At 45.7% G+C, this 15,014-nt stretch overlaps 1 protein-coding gene across 19 annotated transcripts in view; it reads right to left on the bottom strand.

Moving 5' to 3' along the window:
- The window catches only part of LOC123383351 (zinc finger protein 185-like), a 50,931-nt gene that overhangs the window by 16,857 nt on the left and 19,060 nt on the right, over window positions 1-15,014 (bottom strand). For 13 of the 19 annotated variants that reach the window (XM_045050736.1, XM_045050725.1, XM_045050732.1 and 10 more), the window contains 2 exons: window positions 12,614-12,703; window positions 6,968-7,183 (listed from right to left, as the gene is read on the bottom strand). In XM_045050736.1, the coding sequence (XP_044906671.1) occupies window positions 6,968-7,183; window positions 12,614-12,703 (306 nt within the window). The remainder of the gene's footprint in view (window positions 1-6,967; window positions 7,184-12,613; window positions 12,704-15,014) is intronic. The other 6 variants (XM_045050727.1, XM_045050729.1, XM_045050728.1 and 3 more) reach the window with 1 other exon arrangement.

Genomic DNA, 15,014 nt, shown 5'->3' with positions numbered 1-15,014 from the left:
TAACCGACTGAGCCACCCAGGCGCCCCGAGATTATTTATGGTCTTTTCAAAAAGAGCTCTGGTATCAAGTATTGTACCGATAAAAAACTAAAATTTGGCTTTCTCTCTGTTAAAATAGTAAGAGTTTCTTGGCTCACTGGTGTGCTCTTAATAAAAGGTTAATGATAGTTCTTTTTTCCCCAGTAATCTATTGTGAAAATGAATAAAGGAAAACCTCACTAAAATGGAGTCAGGAAGCCAGAAGTGGGAGCTCTCATGCCCTACCACTCCTTGGTGTCCTTTGCAAAACTAACAGGAAGAAGCCTAAATTTTACTATTCCAGCAGGAGGAAGATTTTCTCCTTGCCCAGCAATAGCCCAGCACATGAGAGACTGTAACAACTCAGCCAAGGAAAAGCCGCTACACTTCAAAGTCCCAGTTCACTCCAATGGACTTTTTGTTTATAACAAGCCCTCCCAATGTTTCTCCTTTTTCTGTAATAGAGTGTTCCTCTTCTTTGCTCTTGGACTTGCTTTTGCTGTAGCTTGTGTGTCCTGAATTGCAATTCTCTGCTATTCCTGAATAAACCCATTTTGCTGATAAAATAACTGCCTTTTTATTTTTAAGGTGAACACTATCTAAAAAGAAAAGTTTTTATGTCTTATCAAACTAATATCCTATTCTTTATGTTGACTTTATCATGTCAATTATTTTTAAAAGGCCTTAATTTTAAAGGAGCTAATAGTCTTTGGGCACCTGGGTGGCTCAGTTGGTTAAGTGTCCGACTTTTACTCAGGTCATGATCCCACAGTTCGTGAGTTCGAACCCCATGTCGGGCTCTGTGCTGACAGCTCAGAGCCTGGAGCCCGCTTTGGGATTCTGTGTCTCTCTTGCTCTCTGCCCCTCCCCAGCTCACGCTCTGTCTCTCTCTCTCTCTCCTTCAAAAATAAATAAACATTTAAAAAAGACATTTTAAAGGCTCTAACAGTGTTTACAATCATTTTATCTCCTATGTTTACTTTAATTTTTTCTCACACTTTGATTTAATAGATAACCAAGTAGTATTTCTCACTATCCCATAATCGTTATCAAATCCTCAAACCTTCTGATAACATTTGACATTTTGACTTCCCCAAATCAAATCTGAAATATCTTTTACACCTAAAACTGACACTGAGATTTCCCAGAGGGCCCAAAGGATTTATTTGTTCTTTCACCTTGCAACAAGAGCAGTACTAAAACTATTCATATTTATTTAATATTGTATACATTTTATGGGAAGCAGTGTCAAATCCAAAAATAATAATGCTCAGCCTTTCCTAAGTTAAATTTTAAGGGGTAAAATTTTAATTATACAAATATTTCAGAAATTATATAAAATTCCTAGCGATCTGTCAGTGCCCTCACTGTCTTGGTGCTGCCTTGCCAAATATTAAAACAACAGCACAATGTTATCAGTCATAATTTTAATTATTTTTAAAATGTAACTTAAATATGTTCTTACTACCATATGTCTGTCTTTCACTAGCTTGAAACGTTCCCTTTTAAAAGGGTCATTGCCACTACTGTTGCTAAACCTTTGTGAGAACAAGTACACCCACGTGGGGAATTCTGGCTCCTTCAAGTGACTGAGGAATCCATTTCACCAGTTAAGTCATCTAAGATATCCAACAGGTTCTTCTCCTTCCCCCAGTTACATTGTTCTTATCATTGTCGGTCATCTGAGATAACAGATCTAATGAACTATAAAAATTAAAGTTTGCTAAACTGATGGAAGAACTCAATCTCCCATAGCCTAAGGTTTTATCCTTGGCACCGATCATCCTCTGATCCTCTCCTGATGGGTCACACCAACTGTCCCCATGTGAAATAATATCTGGACCACCCAAGAGAAATCCCTATTCTGTCTGGGCTCTGGAAGAGTTTAACCTGGTCAATTCATACATTCTAAAATACCCACAGGGATTTTTCCAATCCTCTGTCCACTCTCCCTCACAATTCTGCTGTTATCATTGCCTACATCCCTGCAGGTCTCACTCTACTTCCCTCTGTACTTCCTGGAATCCTAGGCTAGTCAAGCCTTGTCCATTAGGAGGTTTGCACTGACTGGCTTTCCTCCTGGTGCATACCCAGAATGGGGCTAAGGGTCTCCTTGCTACTTTGGACTATTAGCAGTAGTGGTCTTTAATAATCTGGCCCAAAGACTCCAAATGTCACCTTTGCTGATGAGCCTAGTCTACCGAGATGCCATGCCAGTGACCTGACCCAAAGACTAGAAATGGAAGACCTAGACGGTTCTAGAAAGAAGACTTTTCCACAACCACACCCAGCATGCTTGGGGATTTGGACTACTAGGAGGAAGAAAGGAAGGACAGTTGCAAGGTGTTGCTGCCCACCTTAGAAACAGAACAGTATTGCCAGGGCAATTCATCCAGGCTGGCCCAGGCAGAGCCTCTGTCTGAACGTCAGAGCCTTGCCTCAGGTGCCCTTGTCTGCCAATCTGTTTGAGTGTGCCGCTTTGTCTTGGTGTCTCCATGGACTGGGCATTTGCTCAATTGGCTCCAGGCAGTTAGAAAATAGCTTGGAGATACTCTGCCCACAACCTGGGCCAGAAGGGATCACACACTCCACTCTTCCACTTGAGCCACAAAGATGACTTTCTGACTTAACACTTCTCTTTCCCTTACTGCTCCCCCAAGTCTTATCAGCTGCCCAATTCTGGGTCCATTTTACTTACTTAAGAGTTCTATTTCCATATCCACAGCTACCACCCTAGCTGGGGCCCCATCATCTCTTACTTAGTGGACTGGAACCTCTTTGTAGCTCTTCTCCCTGCCTCCACTCTTCCCACGTCCAGATCATTCTTCACACTGCCACCATAGAAATAAGTCTAAAGCACAACTCTGACCATTTCACTTCCCTGCTTAAAACTTTTCTGGCTCTGGGGGTGCCTGGGTGACTCAGTCAGTTAAGCATCTGACTTCGGCTCAGGTCATGATCTCGCGGTTTGGGAGTTCAAGCCCCGCATCAGGCTGTGTGCTGACAGCTCGGAGCCTGGAGCCTGCTTTGGATTCTGTGTCTCCCTCTCTCTGCTCCTTCCCCACTCATTCTCTCTCTCTCTCTCTCTCTCTCTCTCTCACTCTCTCTCAGAAATAAAGAAACTTTAAAGAAATTAAAAAAAATTTTTTCTGGCTCTGTATGTGGGAATGTAAAATGGTAGAAAACAGCCACCGTAGAAAATAGTATGGCAGTTCCTCAAAAAATTTAAACATAAAATTACTATATGATCCAGCAATTCGACTTCTGGGTATATACCCAAAAGTACTGAAAGCAGGATCTCAAAGAAATACTTCTACACCCATGTTTATTACAGTATTATTCAAATTTGACAAAAGGAGGAAGCAGCTCAAGTATCTCTTGACACTTGAATGCATAAACAAAATGCAGTATGTCTATATTATGGAATATTATTCAGCCTTAAAAAGGAAGGAAATACTGACATATGCTACAACATGGATGAACCTTGAAGACATTATGCTAAATGAAAGATGCTAGTTACAAAAGGACAAATACTGCATGATTCCACTTCTATGAGAAACCTAGAGTAGTCAAGTTTATAAAAACAGAAAGTAGAATGATGGGTGCCAGGGGCTGGGGAGAAGGGGATGGGAGTTGTTTCATAGAGAAAGAGTTTTAGTTTTGCAAGACAGAAAGAGTTCTGGAAATTGGTTGCATAACAACATGAATGTACTTAATGCCACTGCCTTTATACTTTAAAATGGTTAAGATGGTAATTTTTATGTTTTGTGAATTTTACAACAATTAAAAAAAAACTTTCCTAACTCTTCTTTGTCCTCTGGAGAAAGTCCAAGCCCTTGTTAAGGCATAAAGGTCAGACTCTGCGCATTTGTGTCTGTGATCATGCGGCTTTTGTCCTTTATTAGATTGATATGGTGTGTTGGTGACCCTAAGACCACCACCAGGGTCCATGATTCACTAGGAGCACTCCCAAGACTCAGCAAATAGTCATCCTCAAGGCTAAGATTTATGACCATAGAAGGATACCAAGCAAAATCAGTGAAAGAAAAAGGTGATATTTTCATTCACGACCCAAGATTATTACTGGAGACTGGTCACACAGGAACTTTCTGCCTGGCACGAACCAAAACTCCCAACTCCCAGGAGGCAAGCAAACACTCAGCATAAAGCACGTTGTTTGTACAAGTGATCCAGGTGGCCACCCTTAATTTTCATCATTTAGGGAAATTTTCATATCAGTGTAGAGAACTGTTTACCTCTTCAAGTTCCTGGAGGCCAGCCAAGGGCACATCTTGCAAGCAGCCCTTTCTTTTTTTTTTAATTTTTTTAATGTGTATTTATTTTTGACAGAGAGAGATCGAGCATGGGCGGGGGAGGGGCAGAGAGAGAGGGAGACACAGAATCCAAAGCAGGCTCCAGGCTCTGAGCTGTCAGCACAGAGCCCGACACGGGGCTTGAACTCACAGACCGCGAGATCATGACCTGAGCCGATGTCAGACGCTCAACTGACTGAGCCACCCAGGCACCCCACAAGCAGCCCTTTCTAAAGAGAGTAGCCTCAGGCCTGCTAGGTTAACTCTTGTCTGCCCAACGTCAACTTTTCAACGGCTTTCTCACCATAAACCACAGTCATATCAAACCACAGGGTGCTGCGAAGCATGCAACACTGCCATCTACCCTTCAGCACAGGAGATTACCCTTACTCCTGGGCCCCTCCTTCACCTCCTTACAAAGTGCTTCAAGAGGAACATCAACTGTCACCTCTGTGAAGCCTTCTCTGATTCCATGCAGCCAGCCAAGTCACATACTCCTACTATGCTGCCATTATAACCTATCCATGCCTCCTTGAGGTCAGTATCTCCAGTGCTTAGGACATGGCTTGGCATGGGCTAGTCATTAAGTAAAATATTGTTTAATTTTACAATGTGTGGCTCATTAACTCACAGAAAAAATCAAGTAGCCCACATTACTCTGTGTATTCCTTCCCCTGCCTTCCAACCTACATTTGCACTCATCCTTCCCTCCTGTTTCAAAAACAGAGCCCTCTACTTCCTTCCCAAGACTCTAGAACCCCACCCTAAGCCCACCATAAATTCAGTGACCATTAACCTTTGGATTTGCTCATTCTTTATTCAAATATCAAACTGTCTTTACCAACAGTGTACTTCCTTCCCTGGGAACATAGGCATGCACTCTAGAAAGCACTTCCTATCATCCTGTAGCTGTATTTATCTAATCACCCATCAAATTTCCATCACTTGCTGGCCAACATTTTAGAAAGAGTTGTATACCTCCACCAACTGCACCACCTCACCTCCAAATTCTTCCTCAATCCGCTATAAGTCAACCAAACCTTTCTGCCTCCCTGACCTGCCCTCCATTTAAGGCAGCCATAAACTCCATTCTACCAAATCCTGTGGTCTTATTTAAAGGTCCACAGCATACTGGAAAGTCAGCTCAGCCTAGCTTGGTTTCCATGACAGTACTCTTTCCAAGTTCTTCCATTTATCCAAAACTTTCTTTCTCAGTATCCCCTTTCAGATCCTCTTCTGCTACAAGACCTTTCAATATTATTTGCCAGGATTCTGACCCAATCTGCCTTTGTAAGCTCTTATTTTTATCTTTTTTCATTGTATGGACTCAGAGTTTTAGGGGGCCAATAATTAACACCTCTTTTTAGACAAAAGAACAGAAAATGGAGATAAAGGTCCACTGATGAAGCTGATGGCTTTACACATAGAGGCAAAAAGGAGGGCACCCCTTACATCCTTGAACCACAGGGCCTTACTCACCCAGCCAAGAGCCTGGCTGGACAACTGACCCCAGGGGCTTGTAGACAAAAGCAAAAAATCCAGGGGGAACCTTCTTGGCTGTACATATGAAGCCATTTTCTTCCAAAGACAAGGAAGATTGGTGGCCAAGTTGGATCCATGCAGTTTCTGTTCCCGATGTGGCAACCAATTAGCCATTCCTGCCCAAGAGAAAAAGAGGAGGAAGGGAGGCCAGCAGTATAAACAAGAGACCAGGGAAACTCCACATCCATTAAACAACAACAAAACTGGCATTAATAACATTAATGCTATATTAATCATGAACAGATCAGACATGACTTGTAGGAAGATTCGCTCCAGCTGCCATGTGGAGAATCAGGCCAGGCATTATAAAGTAAGATGATGCAGGAGACCAGTTAGGAAACTATTTGCTCAGTCAAGAGAGAAATGATAAGGCCACAAGTCTTATTGCCTTATAAAATGTAAAGTTGAAGGAAAGTGGTAGCCAAGGCTTTTCCAAGATTTCAGAATTGGTCAACTGAGTGGATGGTGATGGTCGCAAGCTGTGGAAAGAATGAGCTGAGATATAGCAAGGAAGTTGGGGAGAGGTGCTGTGCAGAGATATGATAAGGTCATTTGAGTTATGCTGAATGTAAAGTGCCTACAGGGAATCTGGACAATAATGTCCAGTAGGTCTGGAGTTGAGTAAAGATTATACTAGGGGCTGCAGAGTGGATGAGGTTGTCTGAAGAATGTTCTCTCTCTCTCTCTCTCTCTCTCTTTCTCTCTCTCTCACACACACACACACACACACACACACAGTGCCATTTTACACACACAAATAGTCCTCTTCCTACTTATGACCCCCATCTTGGGAGACCTCCTTCCTGGTCCACATGTCAGAAATTAGCCAGGGCTTCTTACCTCTGCATACATACACCAGCTCCTATCCCAGCCCTATCCCAACTACTTGTGCTGTAGGAAGCCCCTAAACACTGCTTTGCACCCAGGGAGTCACTATCCCAATCCCACTCATGGAGCAGGAGTTTGAACACCTTGGTGTGTGATGTGCCAGGCACTGGCATGAACATGGGGTAAGAGTGGGTCCCACTTGGGTCATGGCCCCTGACAACTCTCCAGCTCAGGTAGGCAGGGACCCAGCACAGTTTAATACTTACCTGCTGGCCTGGCTGTCCAGTTCCACAAGCTGCTCTGGTCTTCTGGGGATGCTCTGCTGCTCTGGGGTCCTGGGAGCTGCAGACTGCTGGGAGGGTGCAGCTGGGTCTCCATGGCCACCTCTCAGGACTGCAGGCTTTTCCTGCCAGGTCTCTCCCACCTTGGCAGCCACATTCTTGTCTTCAGAATCAGCCAAGGTGCTGAGGAACAGTGAACACCTTTATGGAATGAGACTTTGGGACCAGTTTTTCTTCACCCACTGCATGCTGATGTCACCTCCTGTGGCCATAACAGGCTCCTCTCCCAGAGGGTAGGGAAGAGAGGAGCCCAAAGGCAGTCCCCACTTGTACCAGAGAAAGCATGAGCCTCTGATGATTTTGCCATACCCTCAATCTAGCAATGAGGAAGCGGATTCTCAGCTGTCTAGGCATCAAGGGAGATCTTTCTTCCTCCTTGGAATCACATCATGCCTACACTTGCACACCCTTCTATCCCCATATGAGGTGCTTCCAATGGTCTCATTCTTTCTCCTGGTGCTTCCTCCTTAACCTCTAGTGTGAAGGTGCTGCTTCCTGGAGGCCTCAAAGATGTTATATGACCACTAGGCCAGGGACACAGAGTCAGGCTAAACTCAACTCTCCCAACATCAGCAGCCTGCCTCCAATCACTGGTGAGGCTCCCCTGGAACAAGAAGATCACACTACCAGCTACCTCCAGCCCTAGGATCTTTTATTCATAGAAGTTAATCCCATAGTAGGCATGCTCCTGCCTTCATGCTTCAAGTGGAGCAGTGACCATACTTTTTGCAAAGTATGCCCTGAAAGCAATGCGACTCTTCAGCCTCAGGTGAGAGGAACAAAAATATCCCAGCAGAGACAATAAACTTATTACCACTTCCAGCTGCCCAGGCAGATCTGCAGGCAAGTGGGTGTTGTGTCTCCCTGTGCTGCTTCTACCCTAATGGTCTGCTGCAGCCCAGCCAGATACCAAAAGTGGTCTGCTCAGATAATGCCAGTCCCTTAGTCAGCAAGATACCCTGACACACCCACTCCACCCTTATCTGTGACATACATGCTTGAGCCAAAAACAAACGTAGAAGCCCAAAGAGCTTGTTTCCTGCCTCTGTAAGCCTGGAGCTAGCTTTGCCATGGACTTAATCAGAGTGCTGTCCCATCTCCTATCTGTTATAGAATTACAGTAACAGAGATTTTCCTTATGAAGTTTGTGAATCAAGTCAAGATTTCTGCAAAGAGTAATTTTGGGGTCTACTGCAACACAGTGGCAAGTGGGTGAATAAGGTTCCTTTGCCCTAGGCCTCAGAGCAAAGCCACTATGATTATAGGAGTTGTAATCCACCTGACCTATAAAAAGTAAATCTTACTAAAACAGTCACAGGCAGTCTTGCTGAGCAATGTAATATCCCAGAGGTCTCCCATGCCCCTAATGAACTGCCTGGAAGTCACGTGCTTAGAGATACGCCTGTAACTAGATCAAAGATCCAGTAGCCTAACACAGCTACTGCCAATTCCTGACACAATCAGACTCTCCACATGGAAGATAACAATACCTTCCATTCTTAAACTACCCCCAAAAGACTCCTCTGCTAGTTGTCAATGGTTCTTCACAGTGAATACATGTGCTTAAAGTTCACATATTCTCATGCAGAAAGAACATAAACCTGAAAATCTGAGACTTGCAACATAACAAAGAGGAAAACAGCCTATGTTTTAGATGTAAAGTCTAATAACAAAAGTTTGCTGGGGAAGAAATGAACTACTCTGTCTTATTAAATGAAATCAGGCCAATAAGCTGGTAAAAGGAAGCAGAGGCCAGTTTTCCCAGTGTTTTTTTGAGGTGGAAGGAGGCATTCCTCTGGGGCTGCTTTATTTAGCTTGAAGTCTTTTATAAAATGAGAGTTTGACATAGTACTTTGTGCCAGGAAATGTTCTACATGCTTTTGACAAACTCACTTGACCCTCAGAACAACACTGTGTGATAGGAACTATTATTACCACTATTCTACAGTAAGGAAATACAAACACAGAGTGTAAGAGGAAGAAACTTAGCATGTCTGACTCCATATTGCTTCTATTTCCCTTGCTACTGTGACCTATAGCTTAGAAACTTCTGTTTAGCCCTGCATGTAGGCATGCTACAGCTAAGATTTGCAAAAACCACTCTTTACCCAAAACTTACTTCACCCAAGGGGATAAGGAATTATGCACAGAAATGACTATGCTATGTTTAAGATTTACAGGAACAACATGACCAAATTCCTGTAAACAAAGATAAACTGACCAAGGACAGAGAAATTACACAACCTTCCTGGGATGTCTACATATGTCAGTCATCTTTTAACTCCACTCCCTCCTGATTCCTCCTTTTGCTAAGTTTCTTTTGCTTCTTTTATAAAGCTCAAATTTCATGCCAAGGGGAGATAGCTCCTTAGGACAACAGTCCACCATCTCCTTGGTTTGCTGGCTGTCTGGATAAAGTCGCTTTCCTTACCCCAGTGTCTTGCCTTTCCACTTACTGGCTTGTCTTGCAGTGAGCAAAATGAGCTTGGACTCGGTTAGAAGAGATTAAAATGATACCCAAGGTCAAATAGCGAGTGACAGAGCTTAAGCATAAGACCATGCACAGGAAGACATGCTCCTGATTACCATACTATACCAATTCTTCCTGTACATGTGATGAAGCAAGACCAAGTTAGACTAGGGAAGAGTTTATCAACTTTGGAACAGTTTGACTACTCCGCAGGATAGCCTTGCCCCCTGCCCCCATCACCCTTCCTCGCCCAACTCTTGGGAATTAAGCTGCCTCTTCACAGAACCCCAGAGCCCTGCCCAGGCAGATCTGCCCAGGAGGTCCCTCATGGGTGGAGGATCCGCTGCCCTCCCCGTATGTTCACAGCCCCTGCCCCTGGGCAGTTCTGAAGATCAGTGGCCAGTGGCCAGAAACGACCGAGAGGCCGGGGCACCCTGCCAAACAGGCGGGGACCACAGGAGCCCCGTTCAGCTCCTTACGGGCACCCAGCTCGCTCCCTCTTTCTCGCCTCCGCCTGGACTGTGGCGATGGTCCGTCCACACGTGGTCAGAGGGGCTGCTTCAACCCCAAGGTCGGTGGCACCACCAGAGCCCACTGGGCCAGCAGGGCAAGGGCAGCGAGAGCCCAGGGAACCTCCCAAACGGTAGGCCTAGCCCATTTGTGATCCTCGCGCACCATCTAGCGGCCGGAACCAGCATGGCAGCAAGAAAAGCTACACTGAGGCCGTTCTCCCCCAGGGCAGCCATTTCGCTCGGTGAACTGTCGCATTTCCCGATGGGCGCTGCGACTCAAGCTTCCGGTTGCAAGGAAATGGCGGTGCGCGCAGGCGCACACTAGCTTCAGCGCTCTCGCTCCAGCGCGCAGGCACACAGAAGACGGTGTCGCGCCCCACTAGGAGCACGGACACAGGGACGCGCCAATCAGGAGCGCACGCGCGAAACCGGACTTGTGTCCCGCCTGCTCAGACTCCTGGAGGAGTGCTGGGATCTCAACCATTTTTCTTTCCAATCCAGCATCTGGTGGCTTTCCACAGACATCGTGAAGGCTCTAGAACAAGGCTTGTCAACCTCGTCATTATTGACATTTTAACTGGATTACTCTATGGTGGATGCTGGTCTGTGTATTGTAGGTCATTGAGTAGCATCCTTGGTCTCCACCCATTATTTGCCAATAGCAACCTCCTCCCCATTGTGACAATAGTGTCTCCAGCCATTGCCAAGTGATCCCTAGGGGTTCAGGAGGTGTGGAAGCTGCCCCTGGTTCAGAACCACTACCCTAGAACAAAGATTTTCAAGCTAGACTGCGCATGAAAATAAACTGGGAGTTTTAAAAAAGACAATGATGGTGTAAGCCACCTCACAACAATTAAATCTAAGTCTCTGCATAGGGCTCAGGAAGCTTTTTTGTTTTTAAAATATTTTCCTGTTGATTCTCAAGTGCGGCCTGAGTTTTCTCCACTGCCCTATTGCATAAGAAGCTAGATCCTGTCCCAGTTCAGGGAATATTAGATGAGATCATGCAGGCAGAGTGCTTTACACCTTAACCAGCTGAGAGTTACTGGTTCTGGATCTTAAGAATAGGTTCCAAACAACAGACTTCATAAACTAGCTTTTTAAAGTTTTTCCTGAAGGTTTTTTTTTTTTTTTTTTAGAGGCTCTTGTGTTGGGACTCAGTTTTACCACTTGTAAGCCCTTGAGCAAGTCACTTAACCTTTCTGTGCCCCAGTTTCCCCATCTTATTCATTTCACAGAGTTGCTTGAAAGATTGTAAAGCATCCAGCAGAGCACACTATAGGTGTCAGTTACTGTTTTCACTCTGTTAACTGTCAGTGCAGTCTGAAACCAAAAAGTCACAAAATAGGGCCTCATACCTCACAGCTTACCAAAGCCCTACTCCATCTATCATCCCTGTCACTGGTTAGGCTCTAGCCACTCTGTGCTTTGGAACATGCTGGTGTGTTCCCACAGCAGTGTTTTTAGGTCTGCAGCTCTTTTCTCTTTTCTAAAATTGGCTCCTTCTCCTTATGGGAGCTTGCCTGAGTTGCCCCATGTATTAGCCCTCCTCACTGCCACCACTCTATCTTAGCCCTCTGGGTATTTCTTTCAGAGCACTGTTCTTCCCAGAAGGCACAGAGACTTAGGTTTCACACCTTTGTTCTTCATTCCTACTGGGTGCAAACCTCACAGGATTGTGGGGAGCACTGTATGAGACACAGTGAGTAGAGTGGAGTGCACACAGTAGGTGACCCAAAGTTAAGTAGCTATTGTGGTCATTAACAATATCCAGTATTAAAGAATCAGCCCTTTCATACCTCAATAGGCCTTCTATTCCACCACTCCTCCACAAGGACCCTCAGTACTAGCCACACTCAACTGCATACAGTGCTCAGGAAATACCAGGTTGTTTGGAGTCTTTTGCATATCCTTTTCCCTTGCTTGAAGGGCTCCTATTCACCTTTCAAGATTAGGCTCAAAAGCCACCTCCCCCATGAATTTGTCCTGAGTGCCCCATTCCCCTGCTCCAGCATAATGTATTGTTCCAATCTGGGCTGGGCTTTACCTCCCATCAGCCATATCTGTGTGCTCCAGCCTCCAGCACAGGGCAGGTGCCATTCAAGTGATTGCTGATGGAAAGTGTGGGTACCTGGGGCACCTGGGTTGCTCAGTTGGCTAAGCATTGATTTCGGCTCTGGTCATGATCTCATGGTTTGTGGGATCAAGCCCCATATCCGGGCTCTGTGCTGACAGTGCAGAGCCTGCTTGGGATTATCTCACTCCCTCTCTCTCTGCCCCTTCCCGGCTTGCACTCTCTCCCTCTCAAAAATAAATAAACACTAAAAAAAAAAAAAAAAAAAAAAAAAAAGACTGGGTGATTTCCTGATTTTGGAAGAATTCCTGGCTGGAGGAAGCAAAGTGTAGTGGAAGACTTTCTGGCCTCCGAGCCAGAAGCCAGAGGGTTCTAGCTGCAGTTTCACCTCTTGCCACATGCTTCAGACCAGCTCACAGGCCTTGCTGGCCTCACCTTCCAAGCCCAAAGGCCAGTGCATACCTGACCTGCATCTCTCCACCTCAGAAGCTCAGCACTATTCCCTGATGCCTTACCCCTTCGAGTGTGCATCCTTGTCCTCCAGGTCTGCTGGACTGTCACTCTTCTGATCAGCTGGTCCAGCAGAGGCCAAAGTGGAGCTGGAGCTGAGGGAAGAAGCACACAGGCCTGCTGAGGCCTTAGAGCAAAGGAGACTCGGGGCCCTTGCCAGCTGCCTTCTCACCAGAAAGGGGAACCTACATCTGCCAGCATCTCAGTCCTGCTGTTAGTGTGGCACAGATGCCACTGTGTGTGATAACGTTTTGTGAGTCCCGGCTGTGAACTGGGCACCTGAGTTCAAGATCAAGCACTGCCCCTGATCAGCTCAGGGGTCCCTGGGGAAGTCTCCTGGTTTGGGGCTCCAGTATCCTTGCCTGACCTATACACCTCTTAGGGCTGTGTGGGAGTCCAGGGAGATTGTTCTTTACTAAATGCTCGGCACACCCACAACAAACTGGCCACTCCTACTGGTGGACTGGTAGATGGAATAGGGCAGAAGCCTGCAGCTTGGGAATGCACAACCCCTTCCCATTGCACCTTAGCACTCTAGAGCCATGTGCCCTCCTCAGCCACCTCCATGTGCTCCCTGGTACTGAGCATTCTAGTGCCAGTTGGCTGTCTCTGGGATTCCTTCCTCTGACTCCTGCTTGCTGGATTGGGCTGCAGTCCCTACAGGAGGGTCTATTCCCAGGCTCTGCCTCCTAATGCCATCCCTTCTGCCACCTCAGCTTGGGTCCTTGTGAATACATGCTGGGCTTTCAAGGCTGAGAGTTTTCACCACACACATCTTGATCATCCAGGAGAAGAGGGAAGCCAACAGCTGGGCACACTCTGTGGAAGGAGTCCAAGCCTGGTCTGGGTTCAGGACTTTGTGTCTATATGTGTACTTCCTCCCAAAGGGATGGATTCTATCCCCAACAGATGATGAGAACTGAAGGACTGCTCGAACAGATGCTCAGGGCACAGTACTCACTTAGATCACACAGCTGCCTGACACTGGGCCACCGTGTCCTTGTGGTTAAGTGTAGGCTCCCTGCAGGCACATTACCTGGATTCAAATCAGTACTTTGCTACCTTTCAGGTGTGTGACCTTGGGCACATCACCTGAAATGGGGATGATAATTGTGTCTGCCTCATAAGTTTTCTGAGGAAAGTAAATGGGATAATAGATGCTAAGTACTTAGAATAATGCCTGGGCCCTAACATGTGCTAAATTGTTCCTGTTTTTATTACTGGGGTCTGTGGACATTTATAGAAGCAGCATCCCTTTGTAGTCTATCTGTATCCATCAACTTGATACAGATTGAGTGACTGAGTGCTGTCTTACCCAGTATTTCCAGGGGTAGGTTGCATTCTTTGTCTCTGTAAATCAGGCAGGTTGATGTTCACAGCAAGCTGAGCGGTCACAGCTCACAGAGCACCTCATTGCCCATGCAAGCCTGCACTTGAGTAACACACTCACTAAGATTCCTCATGTTTGTTCCCACATCCATTTATCCCAGTTGTACTTGCAACCATAATTACTAAATTCAATTATTAAACTCATAAAAGTGAATGGAAAAGGAGTGGTTGCTTTTTGCATAAGAAACATTTTATGGGGCACCTGGCTGGCTCAGTCGGTAGAACGTGCAACTCTTGATCCCGAGGTTATAAAGTCAAGCCCCACGTTGAGTGGAGAGATTAGTTAAAAATAAAATCTTAAAAAAGAAACATTTTCCTTGGAAATATAATAAAGGTAAGTTTCTTAAAAATCATTGCCAAAATATGTACAGTTAAGACGATGTAAAAAACTAGGTTAAGTCTTTAGACTGCTTTGCAAGTTAATTTGATGTTTGGCTTAATTTTAAAGAAACTGAAAGCAGAAAGCAAAGACTTTGTTTTAGGAGGGTGTGTTAGCAAGAATGATCTGGATGAATATTCAAAGATAAAGCAGTCAAGAACTTTACCCAATCACACTGGACCAGAGGTCTACAACAGCAACAGTTAATCTGCACAACTGTGCTGGCCAGGACACAGTGAGGCAGGCTGCAAGTGCTGGCCTTTCAGACAGTGGTTGCCACTAGTGGCAGCTCAAAGAGCCAAGGCCCCAACCCAGTGGCCTTTCTTTGCACCTGCTGAAGCAGAGTGGTAGGGCAGGTGTGCCGGCTGGCAGCATGCCCTTGTGGCTCTCTGCAGACACTGGGCTTTGTCCGTCTGCTCTGAACCATAAGGGCACTAGCACAACTTGGAGCTGAACTATCTGTGCCAACATCAGCATACCTATACTTTGTCCCCAAGGATGACTCATGCTTGGTTTGCAGCCACTTAGGGACAGGTGGGACCTTGGGAACCACTCCCTGAATCACCTGAGAAAGTGGACCCTGACTCCACCCAGATCCAGGAACTTAGAGCCCAGCCAGACATGTTTATCTTCTCAGT

The sequence above is a fragment of the Felis catus genome, chromosome X (assembly GCF_018350175.1).
Source record: "Felis catus isolate Fca126 chromosome X, F.catus_Fca126_mat1.0, whole genome shotgun sequence".
In the NCBI taxonomy this organism is placed as follows: Eukaryota; Metazoa; Chordata; class Mammalia; order Carnivora; family Felidae; genus Felis; species Felis catus.
The sequence above is the reverse complement of the archived record's forward strand: the minus strand, read 5'-3'. Positions and strand labels throughout refer to the sequence as shown.